Raw genomic sequence first — 19,674 nt, 5'->3', positions numbered from 1 at the left:
ATGCCCTGTGTGTACACCGCCGGTCCCACTGCGGGCCCTCCATTAGATTTGAGGAGGCTACCTTTTTAATCTTGAATAGAAAATTAGCGAGAAAATTAATTGGTAATGACTATCAGACACGTTTTGACAGAATATGAAGGATTGAGATGCCTACATAACAAGTGATTGTGAGGCCTGTTTTACATTTTCCTTGTTATGCAAATTTAAATAAAGTTATCAGGTTTACATACAGCCATTCCCTGTTCATTCAGAATACATACAAGTCCTCACACTGTGGTATGCACTATTTAAATGTAAGATTTTGTTTAATGTAAAATATTTTTTTCTCCTCACCACTTCTCATACAGTCACCCTGTACAACTGCTCCATGGGAAGGGAGGACTGTAGTCTCTGTAAGAATGCCGACCCAAAGTACAGGTGTGTGTGGTGTGCCAAGCAGAAGGCGTGTGTGTACGAGAAGCTGTGCAATTCTGACCAACACGGGTCCGCGGATCCCTACAACACTGAGTGCCCCGACCCCGAGATCACCGATGTGAGTCGTTACAATGTCGTCATCACATTATGTTTGACCCATGAACTGAAAACAGTGCAATCTTTAATGACTTGTGATTAGCAGTGAAAAGGCATCAACTTTGATGATTGGATTATTGATCGGAGCAGTTTATTGACTGCGTTTTCATCGTTCTGAAGATGGAGGAGTTGAAAGTCTGTTTCTCCTTGAGGGCGTGTTGCGCTGACCTGCAGCACATCTAGACTGGATCAATTCTTTATTTGCTCACTTAATTGTTGATGCCTTATTGTCATTGACAAAAATCCCTCAGTAATTGTGTTGATGTCAATGTGACGCAGGTTATGACCGTACTTACCGGAGCCTGACTGATAGATTGACAAGCAGATACTGTACATGTATCATAAATAGACTAGATGTTGGCAGACATGCAAAAAGAAATTGCAGAGCAGTAAACTACAGTAATAAATGTTTTATTGACAGTATTTCTGTGTATATTTTGTAGTGTTTTTTTTTTTAATGTTTTTGTTCTTATTTATATTTATTATGATAATTCAAATTTCAGGGATGTTTAATGTTCAACATTTACTGCTATTTTATTTTACTGTTACTGTCATCTTTGATAGATTCTACAACTGCAAAATATCTTTACTGAGGCGTACAGTATCTGTCCTGTGAAAACCACGCATCTCCAAAATGTCAATTTTTCATGAGCTAAGAAAAACAGCTCTGTTTTCATTTTTGCGACAACACATTTGTCAGATAATCTGATGGGGTTTTAAATTGTTTATTTAGCTTAAAGCCCCCCTCCACTCACAAATGAGTTTTGTTTATTGTTACTTCATTTGGATGTTTTAACTGTGCAGAGTGATGTAGGCGCAGAGTTTGACGCTAGAAGGTTGTTTTCACATTCACTCGCTGAAAAAGTGCAGAGTTTCTCTGTGGTCACCTTAGATCTGAGTTTAAGGCGTATACCTATGAGCAGGATTTGTGACATCACGACTAATTTGAAGCCAGTAGTGGTCCAGTATACAACTAACACAAGTGTGATATAGATATTTGAAGCCTCCAGTGCACATACTGGAGTCTTTGGAGAATGGACTTTTCAGTGAAAAAGGACACATCTGGTGTCCAGCAGTTAAACTTTTGAAATGAACAATATTTGTATATATTTTTAAGAATGTTAAAGGAGGTAATTGTTTGTGGAAAACCTTATAAGAGATTTTTATATATATCTTAACACATGTGTGATGGGTATCTTTAAGAAGTAGAATTTCCTCAACCCATAAAGAAACATTTATGGGTTATCCTTCAGTTTCAATTTCATTGTACAAGATCATTGTTATGCTGTGTTAAAAACCCCAGCCTATATGTTGTAATCAGATGTTTATTATTCTTGAGTATCTATCAGTATCCTATCAGTATCAGCCTAAAGACTCCAGTATGAGTCGGGCTCTTGTACATGCACACAATCAACAAACATAACTCATACAGTATGGATGTAATTCTTCTCTGTGGCCTTGAATATTAAACACTTTAACTGCAACTATTCAGCAGACTTAAACAGATTGTATAAATCTCTTGTATGTTCTTATTGCACAACTAATCTGCTTAAATCCATTTCAAATCCCTTCTTCCAACAAATACCCACCCCACCCCCACACTGTATCTCCTCATCCAGATCATCCCTCGTTTCGGCCCCATGCAGGGAGGCATCTCCATCACCATCCGTGGCTCCAACCTAGGCATCCAGAAGGAAGACATCAGAAGCATCACCGTGGTCGGGGAGCCCTGTGTTCATCAGCTAGAGAAGTACTCTGTCTCCACTAGGTAATAATTACACACCCTGACGTATTCATGCAAATGCACAAGCACATGCTGTCTTCTGTTGCTGCTGTTCAAACTGTGTATGAGCAGGTTTTCTCTAAAGTTTGTTTTTCTTTGGCGAACTTTGAAACATTATCAGCTAAGGAATGCTTTGCCTTTGCTTTAGGTAACCTGGGTGGATATTTTAATTAGCTCATTATGCCACTCTATTGATCTGAAGTCTAGAGAAAAAAAAGTCTTCAGACGCAGGTTGATTCAGAAACAGTATCACACTTTTAAAAGGGGAATGTTAGTACTCACATCTTTATTTGTGTAAAACTACCAATAGAGCAATGTGAAAATACTCCATTACAAGTAAAAGTCCTGCATTCAAATCCTACTCAAGTAAAAGTACAGAAGTATTATAAGCAAAATATGCTTGGAAAAATGTCCCCTGTAATGATGTATTATTATATATCACATTATTTGAATAATACTGATGCAGTAATGTGTAAGTAGCATTTTACCATTGTAGCTGGTCAAGCAGCAGCTAGTTTTAACCACTTTATATGCAGTTTGGGGTCAATAGATTATTAATGTGATTGTAAAGAAGAAAAAAAAACAACTAAAGTTCAGCTGCACAAATTTATATTCATTTTTTGGATTTTTCTCTAGTCTTTGCTTCTTTGTGAGTTATTGGATACTTCACTGGAACAGTTATTTAAATGGAACCATCTGAGAAGTTTAGAGAGGAAATCACTCTGGGATGGAGCTGAAAACAACTCATAGACATCTGAAACAGGTGTTGGGTAAAAGTAGCAGAGTACATAGTACAATTTATCTCTCAGAGATGTAGTGAAGTAGACGTATATGTGTCAGAAAATGGAAATAGTCAAGTAAAGTGCCTCAAAATTGAAGTATAGTGCTTGGTTGAATGTCAGTCTTTATATACTGTCTGTGGCAACTCATTCTTTTATATATGACTGGTGATGGAAATTACCCTGTTTTTGCCTCTAGAGCAGCCTGAATTCCTTAAAACATAGATTCACACTGGAAATACACTAGACTGATTTGATAGCATCACACACATCATTTACCACAAACTTCTGATGCTGCAGACATTCTGTTCCACCTCATCTCAAAAAATGCTTTAATGGGCTGAGTGATGCAAATACTGCCTGGAAAAAAACCGAATTCTCGCAAATGCACTCCAGTCACAGGAATGTTTACAAAATGTTCAGTTCGCACGAATTTCCCATGAAAAAGAGAACAGCCACATCATTGCCCAATAGCCACTAGCCAGTACTGTTGACACCTGGCAGGATGGATCCACGTTTGACAAATTCTTGCCCCGCCATCTGCATGATGAGGCTTAAACCAGGATTTATGAGACCAGATGGAATGTTTTTCACTCTTAAATCATCCACTTTAGTGTTCACGTGCCTACTCTCATCTTCATCTCATTTTTACTTCGCCTGCGTGATCTTGTGCATGTTGTTGTTCATTTGCTTGAAATTTTTACGGGTTTTCCATTGCGTCATCTTATTTCTTCACATCACTGTTTTAGCTGTTAATTGTCTTGCAAAAATAGCTCATTTGAATGTGTAAATTTGAACAAAGATTGCATGAAGCCATCATTTTGTTTTCAGTGGAGCAGCTCCATGCTGGAATTCAAAGTAGTGCAGACAACAGTTTTATTTGTAGTTGTTGTTTAATTTCAGAAATGCTTCTCAGACTTTTCTTGAAATAGGTGCTTTCGCAAACTGAATGAAATTGGGAATACAGATCACACAGTTTACATATTTGTTGTTAAATCCTATTTAAATGTTTCTTTTTGTTGTCTCTTGTCCTGTCCAGCGTGGTGTGTGAGATTGGCCCTCTTTCTCCTAAGAAAAACCACTGGGGCCAGGTGGAAGTGGAGGTGAAGGGAGAAAAGAGAGGAACCTCCTCTATGTACTTCACCTACAGGGTAAATACTCTGTCTTACACACACACACACACACACACACACACACACACACACACACACTCTTTCTCCTCAGCCGCACTTCGAGTGTGGAGGCATAGGACCCAGAGAATAAACACATCCAAAAGCTTTCAACTGATCTTGATGTTTTATGGTCTCTATTATGTTTTCCATTTCCTAAGTGCAGAGAGCCCCTTATCAGGACATACCATGTCATTTAAGTGGAATGTACAAATACAACATCCTAATGTATTGGTAAATTAAGATGCTGTCACATTACAGTGGTAATACACTGTACGATACACCAAAAAATGTGTATGCATTCCTCTTTAACCAGATGCTGTGCAGTAGACCTCTTTTCTCTCTAATACTTTAACAGGCTACAGCGTAGCTATTTAACTGGCTTTTCATATCTCTGGCTCCGCTAAAGCTTCCCACAGGGGAGTGCTCCGCCTAACTGTTTACTCAGCAAATTGAGGCAGATGTGGTGCTTGTATGATTGTGTGTGTGTGTGTTTCTGATAGAGAGAGGGAGATCAAGGAGGGTGAGAGCAGGAAATGTGTGGGTATATGACATTGCACTGTATCTGTGTGTGTGTTGTTCTTATGTGTGCGAGTGAGTGTTTGCCTGTAGGCTGTGGCCTGTGTGTGCTTTAAAATCCTTGCGGGGGGAAAGATGGATATGTATTCATGCTTTATTTTCTGACCCCAACCCTCCTGTCACCAGGACCCGATTCCCCAGGAGGTGAACCCAGCTAGAGGTCCTAAAGCCGGGGGCACCCTCATTACAATTTCTGGAACATTTCTGGGCACTGGCAGTAAGGATGATGTCCAGGTTACCATCGGAGGGGTGGACTGCACTGTGTAAGGATTTCTTTTCTCAATAATTGTCATTCACGCCAAAGACCAATTCTGTTTCGCTTCAGTCTCTTTAGTTGATAAGTGCTACTTGTTATTCAGACATTGTATTCTATGCAAATTCTACAGTACGCACACTTTGAAGCCCATAAATTGATTTTTTTCTTTCTACATTCCTGAAGCAAAAATGGAATTGACCTTAACTGTGGTGTCACAAGCAAGGTTTTTTTTTTCCCCTTACTATTTGCCGTCACTGCTGTGACCACGAGTGTTCTGTCGACACCGGTCCACGGTGACATTTTAGGCTGAGGTAATAGTAAAAATAACGAGCAAGTGAAGCAGCAAAGCCAGGACTTAACAAGCTGTCAGGCTGCTGCCATGTTGGCCTCCACTGCACAATGACCTTGTGTGACCCCCCTCCTCCAGCCAGTGCTAAGTTATGTCCTTGTCTCGACAGGGAGCAGTTTGGAGAAAAGATCACCTGCAGGACAGGAAAATACCAAGAAGATAAGTTGCCCTCCGACCCTCTCACCGTCACAGTGAAGTATGGAAAGCGTACCACAACAACCATCCCGAGTGCCTTCCAGTTCATGGATAACCCCAATGTGCTGGACCACCACCCGAAAGGAAGCTTTGTCTGGTTAGTTTTAAGTAGCAGAGTGCTTGAAATAGTATTTGATCCTGATTTATGTTTTTAATGTTTTGCTCTCATTTTATGTGGAAACACACTACTACTGGATTAATGTTTAAGGGAAATTATGTTTTTTTGTCAAACCGGGTGCCATTCTTTGGTCATAATGTTTTAAAATGATCCCTGATCCCTTCTAAAATGTTATACTTATTACATTTAGAAACAGAAACACTTGTAAAATATTAAAACATTTAAAGGGAGCTTTCTACAGTGTTGCAAATCCTTGGGAAGCAGAAATAACCATACATTTCTTTTTAACTCCGCACCAATTCAACATCAATGTGTAAAGCATGATAACATTTCATGCATTACCTCTGTTGTCAAGATTTGGATAGTTTGCTAAAGTTGAAATGCTAATTAGCAAATGTTAAGCTAGTGAACATGGTAAACATATCACCTGCCTGAACATTGCATGTTAGCATTGTCACTGTAAGCATGTTAGCATGCTGACGTTAGCATTTCGCTCAAAGCACTGTTGAGTCTAAGTGCAGCCTCACAGAGCTGATAGCGTGGCTGTATACTTTAGTCTTGTTTGTTAAGCTGTAGGAGGCTCGCTCCCTTAAATCTCCAAAACAGAGTAAAATGTTATCAGGACAAATACTCATTATAGAGGACAAGAATAGGAATATAATACCCAGGCTGACAGATATTGCAGTTTCCCTTCAAATACCTCACACTGCTATTTTGTGAAAAGGAAAAAAGCTGCTAAGTTGACATTGACAACGAGGTTGAATAGCAGAGTTCTGTATGTCGAAAATTGAACACTTAGAAAGGCACCTGTCCCGTACTCTGCCCCCGCAATCTTCTATCTGTCTGAAACCTCTGAAAAGATTATTAATGCCAAGAAACTTATTGTTTTTTAAAAGAGTGATTTGTCCCTCAATAGTTGTTGAGTGTGTGTGTGTGTGTGTGTGTGTGTGTGTGCAGAATATTTTCTGATTGACTGAAGGGGATACAAATGCTGGTCTTTGATGTTGTGACAAACTGGATGGATTAGACGGTTACCTTGCTTTTTTTGTGCAATTCAAAGCACTATGGAGGGGGTGATTAGGCATACAGACTGGAACAACAGACAACAGAAAGGGTGCTCGCAGGCTTAACTAATGTGTTTTCATCTCTGGTGAAAATTACCCCAGGTGCAATTTAAGAACTGTGTCTGTCTTCTCATAACTCTCCCCATGAGCTTGTCTTTGTGTGGCCGTGTGTGTATCTATGCTGATTTTGTGTTTTTTGTTGGTGTGCGTGTGTGTGTGTTTTTAGTGGAGGAAGGAACATTGTGGTGACTGGCTTAGGCTTCGACTTAATCCAGACAGCTGTCATGAAGGTCCAGGGAGACAATTGGACAGCTTTTGAGGTGTGTATGTCTTCCATTTCTTTTTGTATTCCCTTTAATTATCTGTGCCACCTTCTCCATTGTTCCATCCATCTGTTGATTGCCCATCTCTCTCCCAGTCATCATTTCTTTGATCTCTTGCTCTATCTTTCTCTTAACTGTGTCTTTCCAGCTACTCTTTCTCAGAGAATTTCTACTTTATCTGCTCCCTCCTCACAGTAGCAGCACTGTCCATCGATCTCTCCACATTTCATGAGCCTACGACTACAGCGGTGATTCATTCAGACGCCGTGAAGCATTTCCACTGTTCGAGCATGCACGCTCACCGACAAACACACACATATCTCCACTCCTCCTTGCTTCCGCTGATCAGTGAGATTTCATAAGCCAGTATTACTTCATCTCACTTCTCAGACCATAAATCCTTAAACCTGTAGGATTGCAGATAGCAGCACCACTGTTTCACCCTTACCAAAATATGACCATGTTCCTTGTCCAGCTTAATCAACTAGGATTGACTCTGCCAGGGAACTTAAAGGAGTTGCACACAGCTGCCCTCCAGTGTACTGAGCAATGTTAAGCAGTTAAATTTTGTTCATTTCATTTAAAGGGATAAATTTAATACCGGCATTAAGGTTGCAGAAGATTATGTGACTATGCCGCTCTCCACCACTTTACTCCCGGCCAAGTCCCTGGTCACTGCTACCCAGGGACCAGGGAGAGATTTGCAGAGACTTCTGGCTGCCACAAACTAGCAGCGGATGTAAAATGTTATCTCAAAGGCCTTGGCTGGTCAACTTCATAAGCCTCTCTTGGTTTAAGTCTATCCACTGAACTAGACCCAAATATTTTGAGTCATTATGGCAGCTGGCCTGTGGTAAAAACATGTTGATTACATTGTAGGTCAGGTTAGCGTCTCAAAGCACTGATGTGTTTTTTCTGGAAAGACCCTCTAGTGCTTTGTTGTAATTTAAAACAAATAAACAAAAGACTTGTGGAGTTGCAGCAGCTGTTCATAATTTAAAAATTAGCCTAATTGTAACATAAGTCTTTACTAAGTGGAAATTTATGAATCACTACACAACCTACATCTTATGTAGAGAGTAGCTGTTACTAAATAGTAACACATGGGGAAGTGCCAGTTGTAACTGTTGCATAGCTAACTGAACAGTCTGACAAACTATCTTGTTAATACAAGGGGGGACCCAAAAAGTCCCGGATTTGTTAAATTTTTCAGTAGTACCTTTCTAATCCCCTTCAAAGTACTCTCCTTGAGATGCGATACACTTGTCCCAGCATTTCTCACATCCCTGGAAACATTTCTTCCTGGATTTATTCCATGGTGGCGAATCTTTTCCCTTTCAGTCCCAATTTTGGTTTCTCCAAGCTCTAGACATACATTATAGTGGCAAATCCGATAACTACAATTTTTAGGTTGCCCCTTGTATATGAGCATGAGAGGTAAAAATGTATGTATGTATGTATGTATGTATGTGTGTGTATGTGTATGTTCGACACGTGATATGACACTTGAGTAAAACGCTGTTTAAACTGGGAAGATTTTAAATGACTTCACAGAAATGACACATTATACCCCAAATTACAAAATGTTATGCAAATTACCAAATTACATCGATTAGATTACAAACCAAACTGTATAAATACTATCTCTGACAACACAACACACATACTGTATATTTATAAGTAAAGTCAAATATATTGCTTGGCTTCTAAAGCCATTATTTGAAGATGTTATGTCACAGATAATGATGCTACAGAATCTGCAAATTGTAAAACAGCAAATTATCGTTTTTACACTTCGGTGCAAGTGAGATAAAACGTGTTAATTAGTGAGCTTTTGAGGTGTTGGTAGCTGAGGCTTTTTTTTTTTTTTTACCTTTAGACAGAGCAAAGCTAGCTGTTTGCCTGTTTCCAGTCTTTGTGCTAAGAAATGCTAACAGGCTGCTGCCTGTAGTAATCAGACAGATATGAGAGTGGTATCAATCTTCTCCGGCAGGAAGAGATTCCCAAAATATCAAACTTGTCGATCAACACAGAACAATTTATGGTCAGAAGTGTGCAGTCAGTGCAGAGTTTCTGTAGTTCCACAGTTTAAAGGAATGTAAGGAAAAAACAACTTTTGCACTAAATGGCACAAGATTCAAAATTTAGAGTAGGTCTTCTTTTTTTCAAAAGATTATCAATGTAGCCTACGCCTTTCGCCTTTATCCTTTTTAAAAAAAACTTAGACTGCTGTGGGGTTTAGCTGTCACACACAGTATTGTCAGTGATGCATCGAAACAATCAGAGTGACAGAAATATCACCATCAGTCCAGTTAACCAAAAACAAATAAACAAAGCCAGAGGAGGAATGACTCAACATGAGTTGTGATTCATCAGAGGCGGTTATTCTACGACAGCAGTTTGGGATTGTAATAGAGTGATGGAAAAGAGACACATACTGTAATTTTACTTTCTCCATTGTACCAAACCAGGCTTTTTTCCTCCAGCAACCCCACCCCCAAAACTGTCTTCCCTCACACAACAAAAACATTAATTCACTTCAAAAAAGCCCTCAACGCCCACTGTTTGCCTTTTTATTTTTAATCCTGCCTCATATTTTCAGTGTTTAATACAGTTTTTATGTACTTCTTCATGTCTTCTTGTTTTACTTTTTATATGGGTGTTATATAATATGTCACCATATAAGTAACTATAACTGCACTTCCGACACTTTCAGGATGCCCAGGAGAAGAACGACACAGTCATCCAGTTTCGGTCTCCAACAGTAAACAATTCCCTGAACCAGCCCTTTAGAACGTACATCCAGTTAGACAACTGGGAGAAAGATCTGAAGCCCTTTGACTACCACCCTGACCCTTCCTTCAACGAGCTGACCAAGAAGATCATCACCGAGACCAGCATCATCATTGTCACTGTGAGTACAGTCTGCTGAGGTTCCTTTCAATGCTGCAGTTATAGTGTTTTATGAGAAGTCAGCCTTTTTGTGCCAAGGAATTAAGACAAATGGTGTTTATTATGTGACTTGAGGATAAAAATGGAAAAGATGCTGAATTGCAGTTACTGTGCGGCACATTTTCAGTCTTTAGCTGCTTATATTCTGGCTGTGTTTCATTACATAATAGCAAAACATTTAATATTTTACCTCAGTGGTCTGATTGTTTTGGATGTCAAATGAACTGAGGTAAGTGTACATTATTAGTTGCAATTAGCAAACATTTATTATTTTAACCTTTATGAACAGATGAAGAAATAAAGCTGTTTTGCTACAACAGAAAACAGTTTGGAACCACTGATTTAAAGTATGCATTCAAATACACCCTGTACATTAAAATACTCTTGCTGGTGTTGTGCAGGATAAATGTTTATCATAAGTAAGTTGATGATGTGAAAATGATGCACAGCTTGTCATGTTCTTGATATTTGACTTTTAAATATGTGCTAAGACCTAAAACACAGGAGTAGAAAGTAAATAGAAGACAGCTACCAATTTAAGTTTGAATTAATTTGATCAACTGATTGGAGGTAAAGAGAAAGAAAAATTAAAAAGCTTTTGACTTTATTCACTAAATTATTGGAAGTTAAGGGATAAATATAAAGGTTTATTTTTCCTTTTGTACTTGGTTTGAATTATTTAACTATCTATATTATTTATCGATGTAGATTTTTTTTTGTATTAATCGTTTGATCTCTAAAATGTCAGAAAATAGTGAAAAATGCCCATCTATGAGTTGCTTGTTTTGTCTTCCCAACAATCCAAATCAAAAAGATATTTAATTTACCATCACATAAGACAAAGAAATACACACCGCAAATGAGAAGCTTGAGCTGGATAATTGTTGTATATTAATATTCTGTCAGTCTACTAATTGATTAAATGACAAATTGTTCCAACTCTTATAGGTTATTACTGTTGTCAGCTTCAACACTCCATTATATTCCCTCTTAAACTTTCATTGGGTAAACACACTTAAGGTAAATTAGACAGGAAAGGCATTTGCAAAAAAAGGTCTGAGGCCTTTTCAATTACTCAGACCCTGGTTTACTTAAGCTAATTTCACCTTGCCTAGGTTCCAGACTGCATTAGGATAATTGAAAGCATGTCTGTAGATATAGAAGTGTACTGCAGAATCTCAAGTGTATATTGCACTGCCAGGACTGTAGAATTGACTGGAGCTGTGCCTGAAGTGTCTTAAGTAAGAAATGTCTAAGCAATGTGCGTACAATTAATATAATCTTAACCTTTCTAATTACTTTTGGCACTCACTTGGTGGAACAATCTATACAGTACACTGAAGAGCTGCTTAAAACTTTCCATCCAGTACAAATGACAGTGCTTACAATAATGTTGTTAATACTCTAAGTATGATGCATCTGCTTGATGGTGTATAAACGCAGTAATTAATTTTTCTCCCATATGGAAGAAACTTTGAGCGTTACTGTCGATTTTCCCTTTACAGGGTCGAGGATTCTCCAGAGCGATGACGGCCAAAGAGGCACAAGCGTTTGTGGGCGATGTTCCCTGTCTGGTCAACACTCTTCAGGATGACAAGCTGTTCCTGGACCCACCCTCCACCCCGCCCCGTGCTCGCTCCAGACGGCACCGTCGGGACACTCGGCCTGAGCTGCTGGATCTGACGGTCAGATCAGACAAAGACAGACACACAGACTTGCAGATGAGAGCATGCATGCATCATGAATCATGAAACAGTACTTCTCCAGGCGTGTCCTCTGTACATGTTGAGACCCCATTCTTTCTCTGGTTGAACAATTTTCATGTAGCTACAGGCCCTTAATTATATTTAATTATAGTCTAGCCACAATTGTGATGAATACTGTAACCTCTCCTCTGGGTAATTCTTCTAAGTGAGCTATTGTTTCATTTCTCTGGCCGTGTGCTTCATAACGAAGTGACGCCACTGGACTATCGATTGTACAGGAAACCAGTATAGAAAAAGTACTTGATTATAAAGTGTCAGACACAATACATGTATGCATTTGTTCAGTTAATATGGGCACATCCACTTGCAGGAAGCCCCAGCACTTTAAAATACTGAAAGGTCCTGTAGCAGCTTAGCAGAACTGCTACAATTATTATGTAGATTCTCCTCCATCCCCGTTTCCTCTCAAACACTGTTGAATCTTTACCATTGACCAGCGTCTGAATAAATCTCTGGCAAAAATGTGGAGGGCTTGTGCAGATAATAAGATTCCTTCTCCGTGTTTATCCACAGATCAAGTTTGGGAAAGGGGAGTGGGTGGTCGGCTCAGTGCAATACGAGCAGAAGAATGATTTGTCACTCTACATCATCATCCCTGCCGTCATTGTGCCCATGCTGCTCATCATTGCTATCTCTGTCTACTGCTACAGGTAAATGAAGCTATTTAAGCAAACTTCACATACACATATTATAAAAACAGAATAAGCCAACTACCTCTAACTGCATTTTTTTTTTTACAGTAAATGAGCTGTAGGAAGCCCCTTTTATTTGGACTTGTTGATCCCAGACAGATTGACAGACAGCTAAATAATGCCATATAACACTCTATAAACACTGTTGTTACTGGTCAAGCCTTTTTCTACTGTTATTATTGTACACTGCTTTCCTAGAGACTTACTTTTTTCTCACAGTAGAGACTATTTGGCAGCTTAATAGTTGACTTACAAGCCTGCAATTTTTTATGCCAAGGGCTCTCAGTCTCTTTGGCTTGTGACCCCTTAAAATGAAGAAAAGTCCTCTTGTGAATGATCCCTCATGACAAGTTATGGCTGAAGAGTGGACATGTTGTGACCAGTTCAGCAGGAGTTATGTTTCCTTCTCAGATTATTGTATTTTAACGACTTTTAGAGGCTTGAAGAGATTGCAGACTCACTTTAAAGACCCCTGTGTAACACCTTTCAAGCAAACCGAAGGTCAAACTTGGATTTTTTTTTTTTATAGAAACAAATCATGCGTCTCTTCTGTTAGTTGGAAGACCATTGTGCAATCTGCAACTATGTCTGCAGTTGATGATGATGATATTGTATATATGCATGCTTCTCCCTCCACTTTGAAGCCTCATGACTCTGTGTATCACAGCGCGCTGCGTTTCATTACAGGTGATAAATTCCTCACTCACCATTGCATCTTATATGAAAAGGTGGGATGGTCGTTTTTAATCAACGGAAGGGAGAAGCATTGTGTGTTATTTATCTATAAGGATCTACTGCAAAAAACCTGCCTCATTACCTCTGCACTTTGGTCACATATAAATACAGTAATGTCAGGTCACAGGACATTTTAACATCAGCTTCATCATCATGTTCACACTGAGCTTGGAAGAACTGGGTTCAAATACTATGCTCTAAAAAGCTGCAAAAAACTACTCTCTCATTACACTTGAAGATTTGAAAAGGCTGTAGTTATGTATTTGCAATTCCATTTGTAATTGCTGGGGATGCTTTGTGAGGTCCTGACCCCCATGTTGGCAACTATTTTATGCAATGTAGCTCATTGTCCACTTTAGAGCTACAATGATAAATTAGAAAATTAATTGGCAACTATTTTGATAATCGATGAATCATTTTGAGTCTTTTTTTGTGAATATTTTCTGGTTTCTTTAGTCCTATATGATAGTAACCTGAATATCTTTGGGTTTTAGACTGTTGGTTAGGAAAAAAACAAGATATTTTAGGTTGCATCTTGGGCTTTGGGAAACAGCGATCAACATTTTTCATGATTTTCTGACATTTTGTAGACCAAACAACTAATCAGTTAATAGAGAAACTAAATGACAGATTAATCCATAATGAAAATAATAGTTAATTGCAGCCCTAGTTCACTTTATGAGTAGTAAAGCACAGGCAGCTTTAAATGTCAGTTTCTGTTTTGTGTTATAATACATCCATGAATCTCAACCTCACAATCTAGTTTTAGGGGCGGTTTAAAGTGTTGAAGATCAGCTCACAGTTTTTCACAACAGCCAGCAATAGCCAACATGAAAAAAATGAGCTTTGGTAGGTTGTCTGCGTATCATCTATAGACTGTAACCTACTGATGAACTTTTATCATGTAATGTTTTTTTCAGAGCAGTTAAGTTTTCAGTGCAGCAAAGTCTTGTTGATTTGGATCGGCTTAATAGCAGATTCTCCATTATTTGGGTTGCATTATCTATCCGGTAATTAAAGTAAGAGGTCATTAGAGGAGAGGCCAAGTAAATAGCCTACTCTGGGTAAATAAACATAGCCTGCTGGGTCAGTGTTGTGTGTTCATATCAAGCATTAAGCTAAGAGGGAAACATTAACAAGCAAAAGAGATAAAAAAAGAAAACATTTAATACCATTCTACTTTTGACTTGGAATCCCACACCACTTTATTTATTATTTAGACCTTCATCAGGCAAAGTTCATACAATATAGACAAACACTAAATACTGTACGTATAAAGGCTATAGGCTCTAAACCGCAAAAAAGCTGTCAATCAGAGGACGCCAGCAACACTTTCCATTATGCATACAAATAAAGCTCAATGAGTTCTTCAAATATGAACAAACATGATACTAAGCCCTTCCAATTGCAAACAAACATAATACATGAACAAATATCATAAATGGATAGATGTTACCATCCTACTTTAAATTTCTTTACATTTAATTTCAAGCCAGTATAAAATTCCCTTAATAAGTTTTAGAAATATCTGGAATGTGAATTTGTGGGGACTTTACAGTAAAATATACGCATGATGTTTCTCTGTAACTCGATATTGCTTTTATTCTTTGTCTCTTTATCAAATGTTATCTAAATGTTTTCTTTATCATATATATCTCATGTTACACCTTTTAATAACATACTTTCTTTTGTACTTACATTGAGTTATTGGTATTTTTCACAAATTTGACTGGTGTAATATTATTGTAGGATTGTCTTATATATATTTTAGTTCATCCTCCTGGCTTTTGTTGCATTTTATTCACTAGTTCAGTCTTCTAGATGTCCTCTATCCACCCTCAAACTAGTGCATGTAGTCTTTCAACAACAATTAGATGTATGAAATGATTTTTAAACACATTTTTTCACACATATTTTTGACAAAGTAAGTTAAAATCCTTCCCTTCCGCACGTATTTGCTTTCATGATACCTGTGTTGTGTTTGTATTGCATCATCTGTGCAGGAGAAAGAGTCAACAGGCAGAGAGGGAGTATGAGAAGGTGAAACACCAGCTAGAGAACCTGGAGGAGAGCGTTCGAGACCGCTGCAAGAAAGAATTCACAGGTATTATCCGTGCTGCTGTGCAAACGCTCGGCAATATCGCTAATGCCCCTCAAAGGATCCATGTTTCTTCGAAGCTATGAAGTAATGAAGTGCTTCACAGCTCTGATTACATTTCTTTGATGTATTGTACTGCAGTGAATTAAATAAATTCCCCTGCTTAACATCATGTTATCATCATTATGAGGAGTAGTTTTGCAGTAACAGTAATAGAAAACAATCTTTCACAGCTGAAATTATTTTCCCTGCAATGCTCCCACTTCCCTCCTCTGCCTCTCGCAACATAAAGATTGAGACAGACGAGCAGCACACAAATTTAAAAAACTGCTTATAAAAGAGGAATGAGCTGGTTTTTTTCTTTTATTTCTGTCTTGCAGACTTGATGATTGAGATGGAGGACCACACCAACGACTTGAGTGAGGGACGAATCCCCTTCCTAGACTACAAGACCTACACAGATCGCGTCTTCTTCCTGCCTTCTAAGGATGGTGCCAATGATGTGATGATTACAGGGAAGCTGGACATCCCAGAGGCTCGGCGGGCCACAGTGACCCAGGCACTCAACCAGTTCTCCAATCTCCTGAACTCCAAGACCTTCCTCATTAATGTAATTATACTGTTCATGGACCTGTATCACTAAATGTCAGCTGTAGTCACAGACTGATACAGATGTCTGCACACACACAGTTTACAGCAGTGTGTGATCTGGGAGCTTTACGATGCAAATGATGCGTGATACTTTTAAAACACATCTAGATTTCCTAATTTTTCTTTTTAGCCACAGTAGCTGCTGGCCCTTAGGGATGTCAGTGTTGATTGGTCCACCACTTTGGTCCAGAATGAAATGGCTCCGCAATGATCGCCACAAAATTCATTCATGGTTCTCAGACATCCTAATGATCTTTCTTCCCAAACTCTACCGTTTTCTTTTTATATGTTTTTGGGAATTGCAACCTGGCCTTTCTATTTTTGAGGCTTACCTTTGCATCTTGTGGTGAATCCTCTGATGTTGTGGTCATGAAGTCCTCTCTTGATCGTTGACAGTGAAACATGTTTGCTTACAGAGAACATTCTTGACTTGCTGTGCAGTCATAAGGAGGTTTTTCTTCACCATGCAAATAACTGTCTGGTCATCCACAATATTTGTGTTCTTCTGTCCACCAGGTCGTTTGCCATTTTCTAGTTTTCCTGGGCACACTTGCTTTTTTAGAATGTACCCAACTGTTGATTGTGGCAAACCAACTTTTTTTCAGCCTCATTATCATCTTCTTCACTTGCATGGTCACCTCTTTACTCCTCATATTGACGGACAATTCCACCTCAGTCTAAATGGCAGTTCCTAACTCTCAACTCTGATGTTTAAACGACACACAGCTGCCTGAGAAACATTTAGTAGCCGAATGTCCAATTACCTTTGAACCCCTAAACTTTCAGGCACTATGTATTATTATTTAGGTTTACATCAATTTCAATATTGATGTAAACCTACTCAAATTAAAGCTGAGACGTGGCTCTTCAATGTAATATCCATGACTTTATTTCAAATTGAAAGTGCTCAAGCACAGAGACAGAAGAACAAAAAAATGTGTAACTCTCCAAATTCTTTCTGCCTGAACTTTAAGTAAAGGCTCACAGAGCAGCTGTCGAGGCTGTAGAGTCTTAGTATTGTGTTTATTTTCTTTAGAAGACCCAGTCTAAATTTAATCATGCAATAAACTGTATTTGTTTGCTTTATACAATACAACACATAGTATGGAGTAAATAGACTGTAAGGATAAGGCTGGCTTATTTTAATCTTTTAGTATTTTCATCTTTTAGTATTTTTTTTAAAATACTTCAGAGGTCATAAAATTGCCAAAGAAGCATGAAACACGTCCTTGTGCATGTGCAGTGACATCTCTCTGATTTGGAGCGACTCAGAAATGGAAAATGCAGTTGAGGAGTTGTTTCTGAATAAACTAAACTGGCCTTGTTCGTTGCAATAATGGAATAGGTCACCTAGTTCAACAATGTGACTCATTTATGTGTTTTATTATTGTTTGGATGACATTGAATTTCTATGGCATGGAGCCATGAACTGTATCAGGCTATGCGTCCTCCTAAAATGTGGCAGGATTGTTGCTTGTGGTCTCTTCTGAGGATTCGTTTGGGAAACAATCTCCTACATCTCTATGAGCTTTCGAAATCTGCCGTAACCACAATCCTTTATCAGAATCTATTTTAAATTCAGGCTCTCATCCCTTGAACTGAGTAATGGTTTAGTTAGTGGAGTACAGTATTCAAAGTGAGAAACAGAATATATAGCAGAGGGTGACATGTGAAGATTCCTAATAATCCAATATTGCTGGCACAGAAACAGTCTCTGAGGTGTTGACTGCATATGTGTGGGTGATTCCTCTGCCACTAATTGGTATATTTTCTAAGCCACAATATTTTACCGGGCAGAACTAAATTTACCTTGATAATTATTGTTTTCACTAGCATTAGTCCTTTGATTATCTTAACTAATTTTATGTTTGATTAGCCTGTGTGTGGTTCTGTGTGTGTGTGCGGGCATCATCAGGATGATTAATATATCTTGTCATTTGCCTGTTTCTGTGTGTGTGGTAATGTATTTGTAGTTTATCCGTACCCTGGAGCGCAGTCATGACTTCAACGCCAGGGCCAAGGTGTATTTTGCCTCCCTGCTGACAGTGGCTCTGCATGGGAAACTGGAATACTACACCGACATCATGAGAACACTGCTCCTGGAGCTGATGGAGGAATACGTCAACAGCAAGAACCCCAAACTCATGCTGCGCAGGTGAGTGAGGAGCAACTCGGTACTGCTGTTCTGTAAATACTGATGCAGTGACAATGCCAAATAATCCAAGTACTAGGTCTAAAATCAGTAAGTTTGGTACTGCGAAGATATTTTGGCAACTTGGATGCTTTATAGAGCCACGCTAGCGGTCTAGTCGGTCTGTTGGTTGATCCAGACTGAAATATCACAAGAACTGCTTGATGGATTGCTGTGAAATTTTGTACAGATATTCAGGGTCTCCATAGGATGAAGCTTATTGACTTTGGTGATAATTCTTTTTCTCTAGGAACCACCAGCAGGTCAAACTTTTCAATTACCAGTTAAATAACTCAAGATGGATTGTCACAACATATACAGACATTCATGGTTCCCAAACTATGAATCCTAATGACTGTGGTGGTCCTCTGACTTTTCTTCTAGCGCCACCAGCAGGTTGACATTTTGAATTAAACAATTATTGGTTGAATTGCCATTAACATTCGGTAGACATCCATGTCCCCTTCAGGATAAATACCAGACATTTTGTTGAAATACATACCATTAATGATGGTTGCATTGCATTTAGGTGAGCCAGTTCCAGGTATTGTGCATGCTGTTATTTTGTTTTTCCACCTGCGCTTGACCAAATGCCTGAGAAATAATGACATTCCCATAGCCTCAGTTGTATTTTGTGTTTAGCGCTAATTAAGATGGTGACACCTGTTAAACAGCATGTTAACATTGCCATTGTGAGCATTACCATGCTGACATTAGCATTCAGCTCAGAGCACTTCTGTGCCAAAGTACAGTACTACCTCACAGAGCGCTAGTGTGGCTGTAGATTATGAGTCTTGTCTAAAAAATTTTGCTCTGTGACTATGAAACATCCTCCTTTCTCAGCTCTATAATCAGAATCACTCCATATCTAAACCCTGGCAACAGTATTATCAACCAGTTTAGGAGGACTGGGATTCAGTTCAAGATGTAGTGGACTGTTTCATTCTGTTGCCATGTTTTATGCTGAATTTTGCACTGACTACTGTAGTCCACTATCAAGAACAGACTGCTGCTTGATCTATTCCAGTCCTCCTCCTTCTGTTCCTTCTTCTGTTTTTTTTTTCCTCCTTGGAGTCCAAGCACAAAGTGTTGGATGAATCTCCTTTTGCTGTTCCTCTTCATCTTCTACAACCTCGTGGTATTAAAGCCAAAAGCTAAAATGTGAAAAAGTTTATGGTTGCCCTGAATACATGCGTCAAATTTTATCGGCTTCCTGCAAGTTGCTCTTCAACATAGTCCTCTGTCGGGATGATTTTTCCCCTTTTTTTTATCACGTTTTTTTTTTTTTTTTTAACTTTGCTCATATAAGATTTCCCTATTCCTCTTATCTTCCCTCCCTCCACTCTCCCCAACCCACCTTTACCCACCACCTTGCTCAGGGAGACTGTCTGAATAATATACTGT

The 19,674-nt window shown here is 38.8% G+C and overlaps 1 protein-coding gene across 2 annotated transcripts in view; it reads left to right on the top strand.

Moving 5' to 3' along the window:
* The window catches only part of plxnb2b (plexin b2b), a 122,292-nt gene that overhangs the window by 90,867 nt on the left and 11,751 nt on the right, over positions 1-19,674 (top strand). For both annotated transcript variants that reach the window (XM_044356544.1, XM_044356543.1), the window contains 12 exons: positions 348-532; positions 2,190-2,338; positions 4,172-4,283; positions 5,007-5,143; positions 5,595-5,777; positions 7,089-7,182; positions 9,902-10,099; positions 11,643-11,822; positions 12,417-12,553; positions 15,334-15,434; positions 15,809-16,038; positions 18,053-18,234. In XM_044356544.1, coding sequence (XP_044212479.1) covers positions 348-532; positions 2,190-2,338; positions 4,172-4,283; positions 5,007-5,143; positions 5,595-5,777; positions 7,089-7,182; positions 9,902-10,099; positions 11,643-11,822; positions 12,417-12,553; positions 15,334-15,434; positions 15,809-16,038; positions 18,053-18,234 — 1,888 coding nt within the window. The remainder of the gene's footprint in view (positions 1-347; positions 533-2,189; positions 2,339-4,171; positions 4,284-5,006; positions 5,144-5,594; positions 5,778-7,088; positions 7,183-9,901; positions 10,100-11,642; positions 11,823-12,416; positions 12,554-15,333; positions 15,435-15,808; positions 16,039-18,052; positions 18,235-19,674) is intronic.

This window comes from Thunnus albacares, chromosome 7 (assembly GCF_914725855.1).
Source record: "Thunnus albacares chromosome 7, fThuAlb1.1, whole genome shotgun sequence".
Lineage (NCBI taxonomy): Eukaryota > Metazoa > Chordata > Actinopteri > Scombriformes > Scombridae > Thunnus > Thunnus albacares.
Note: the sequence above shows the minus strand (reverse complement) of the source record. Positions and strands in the feature narration are given on the sequence as shown.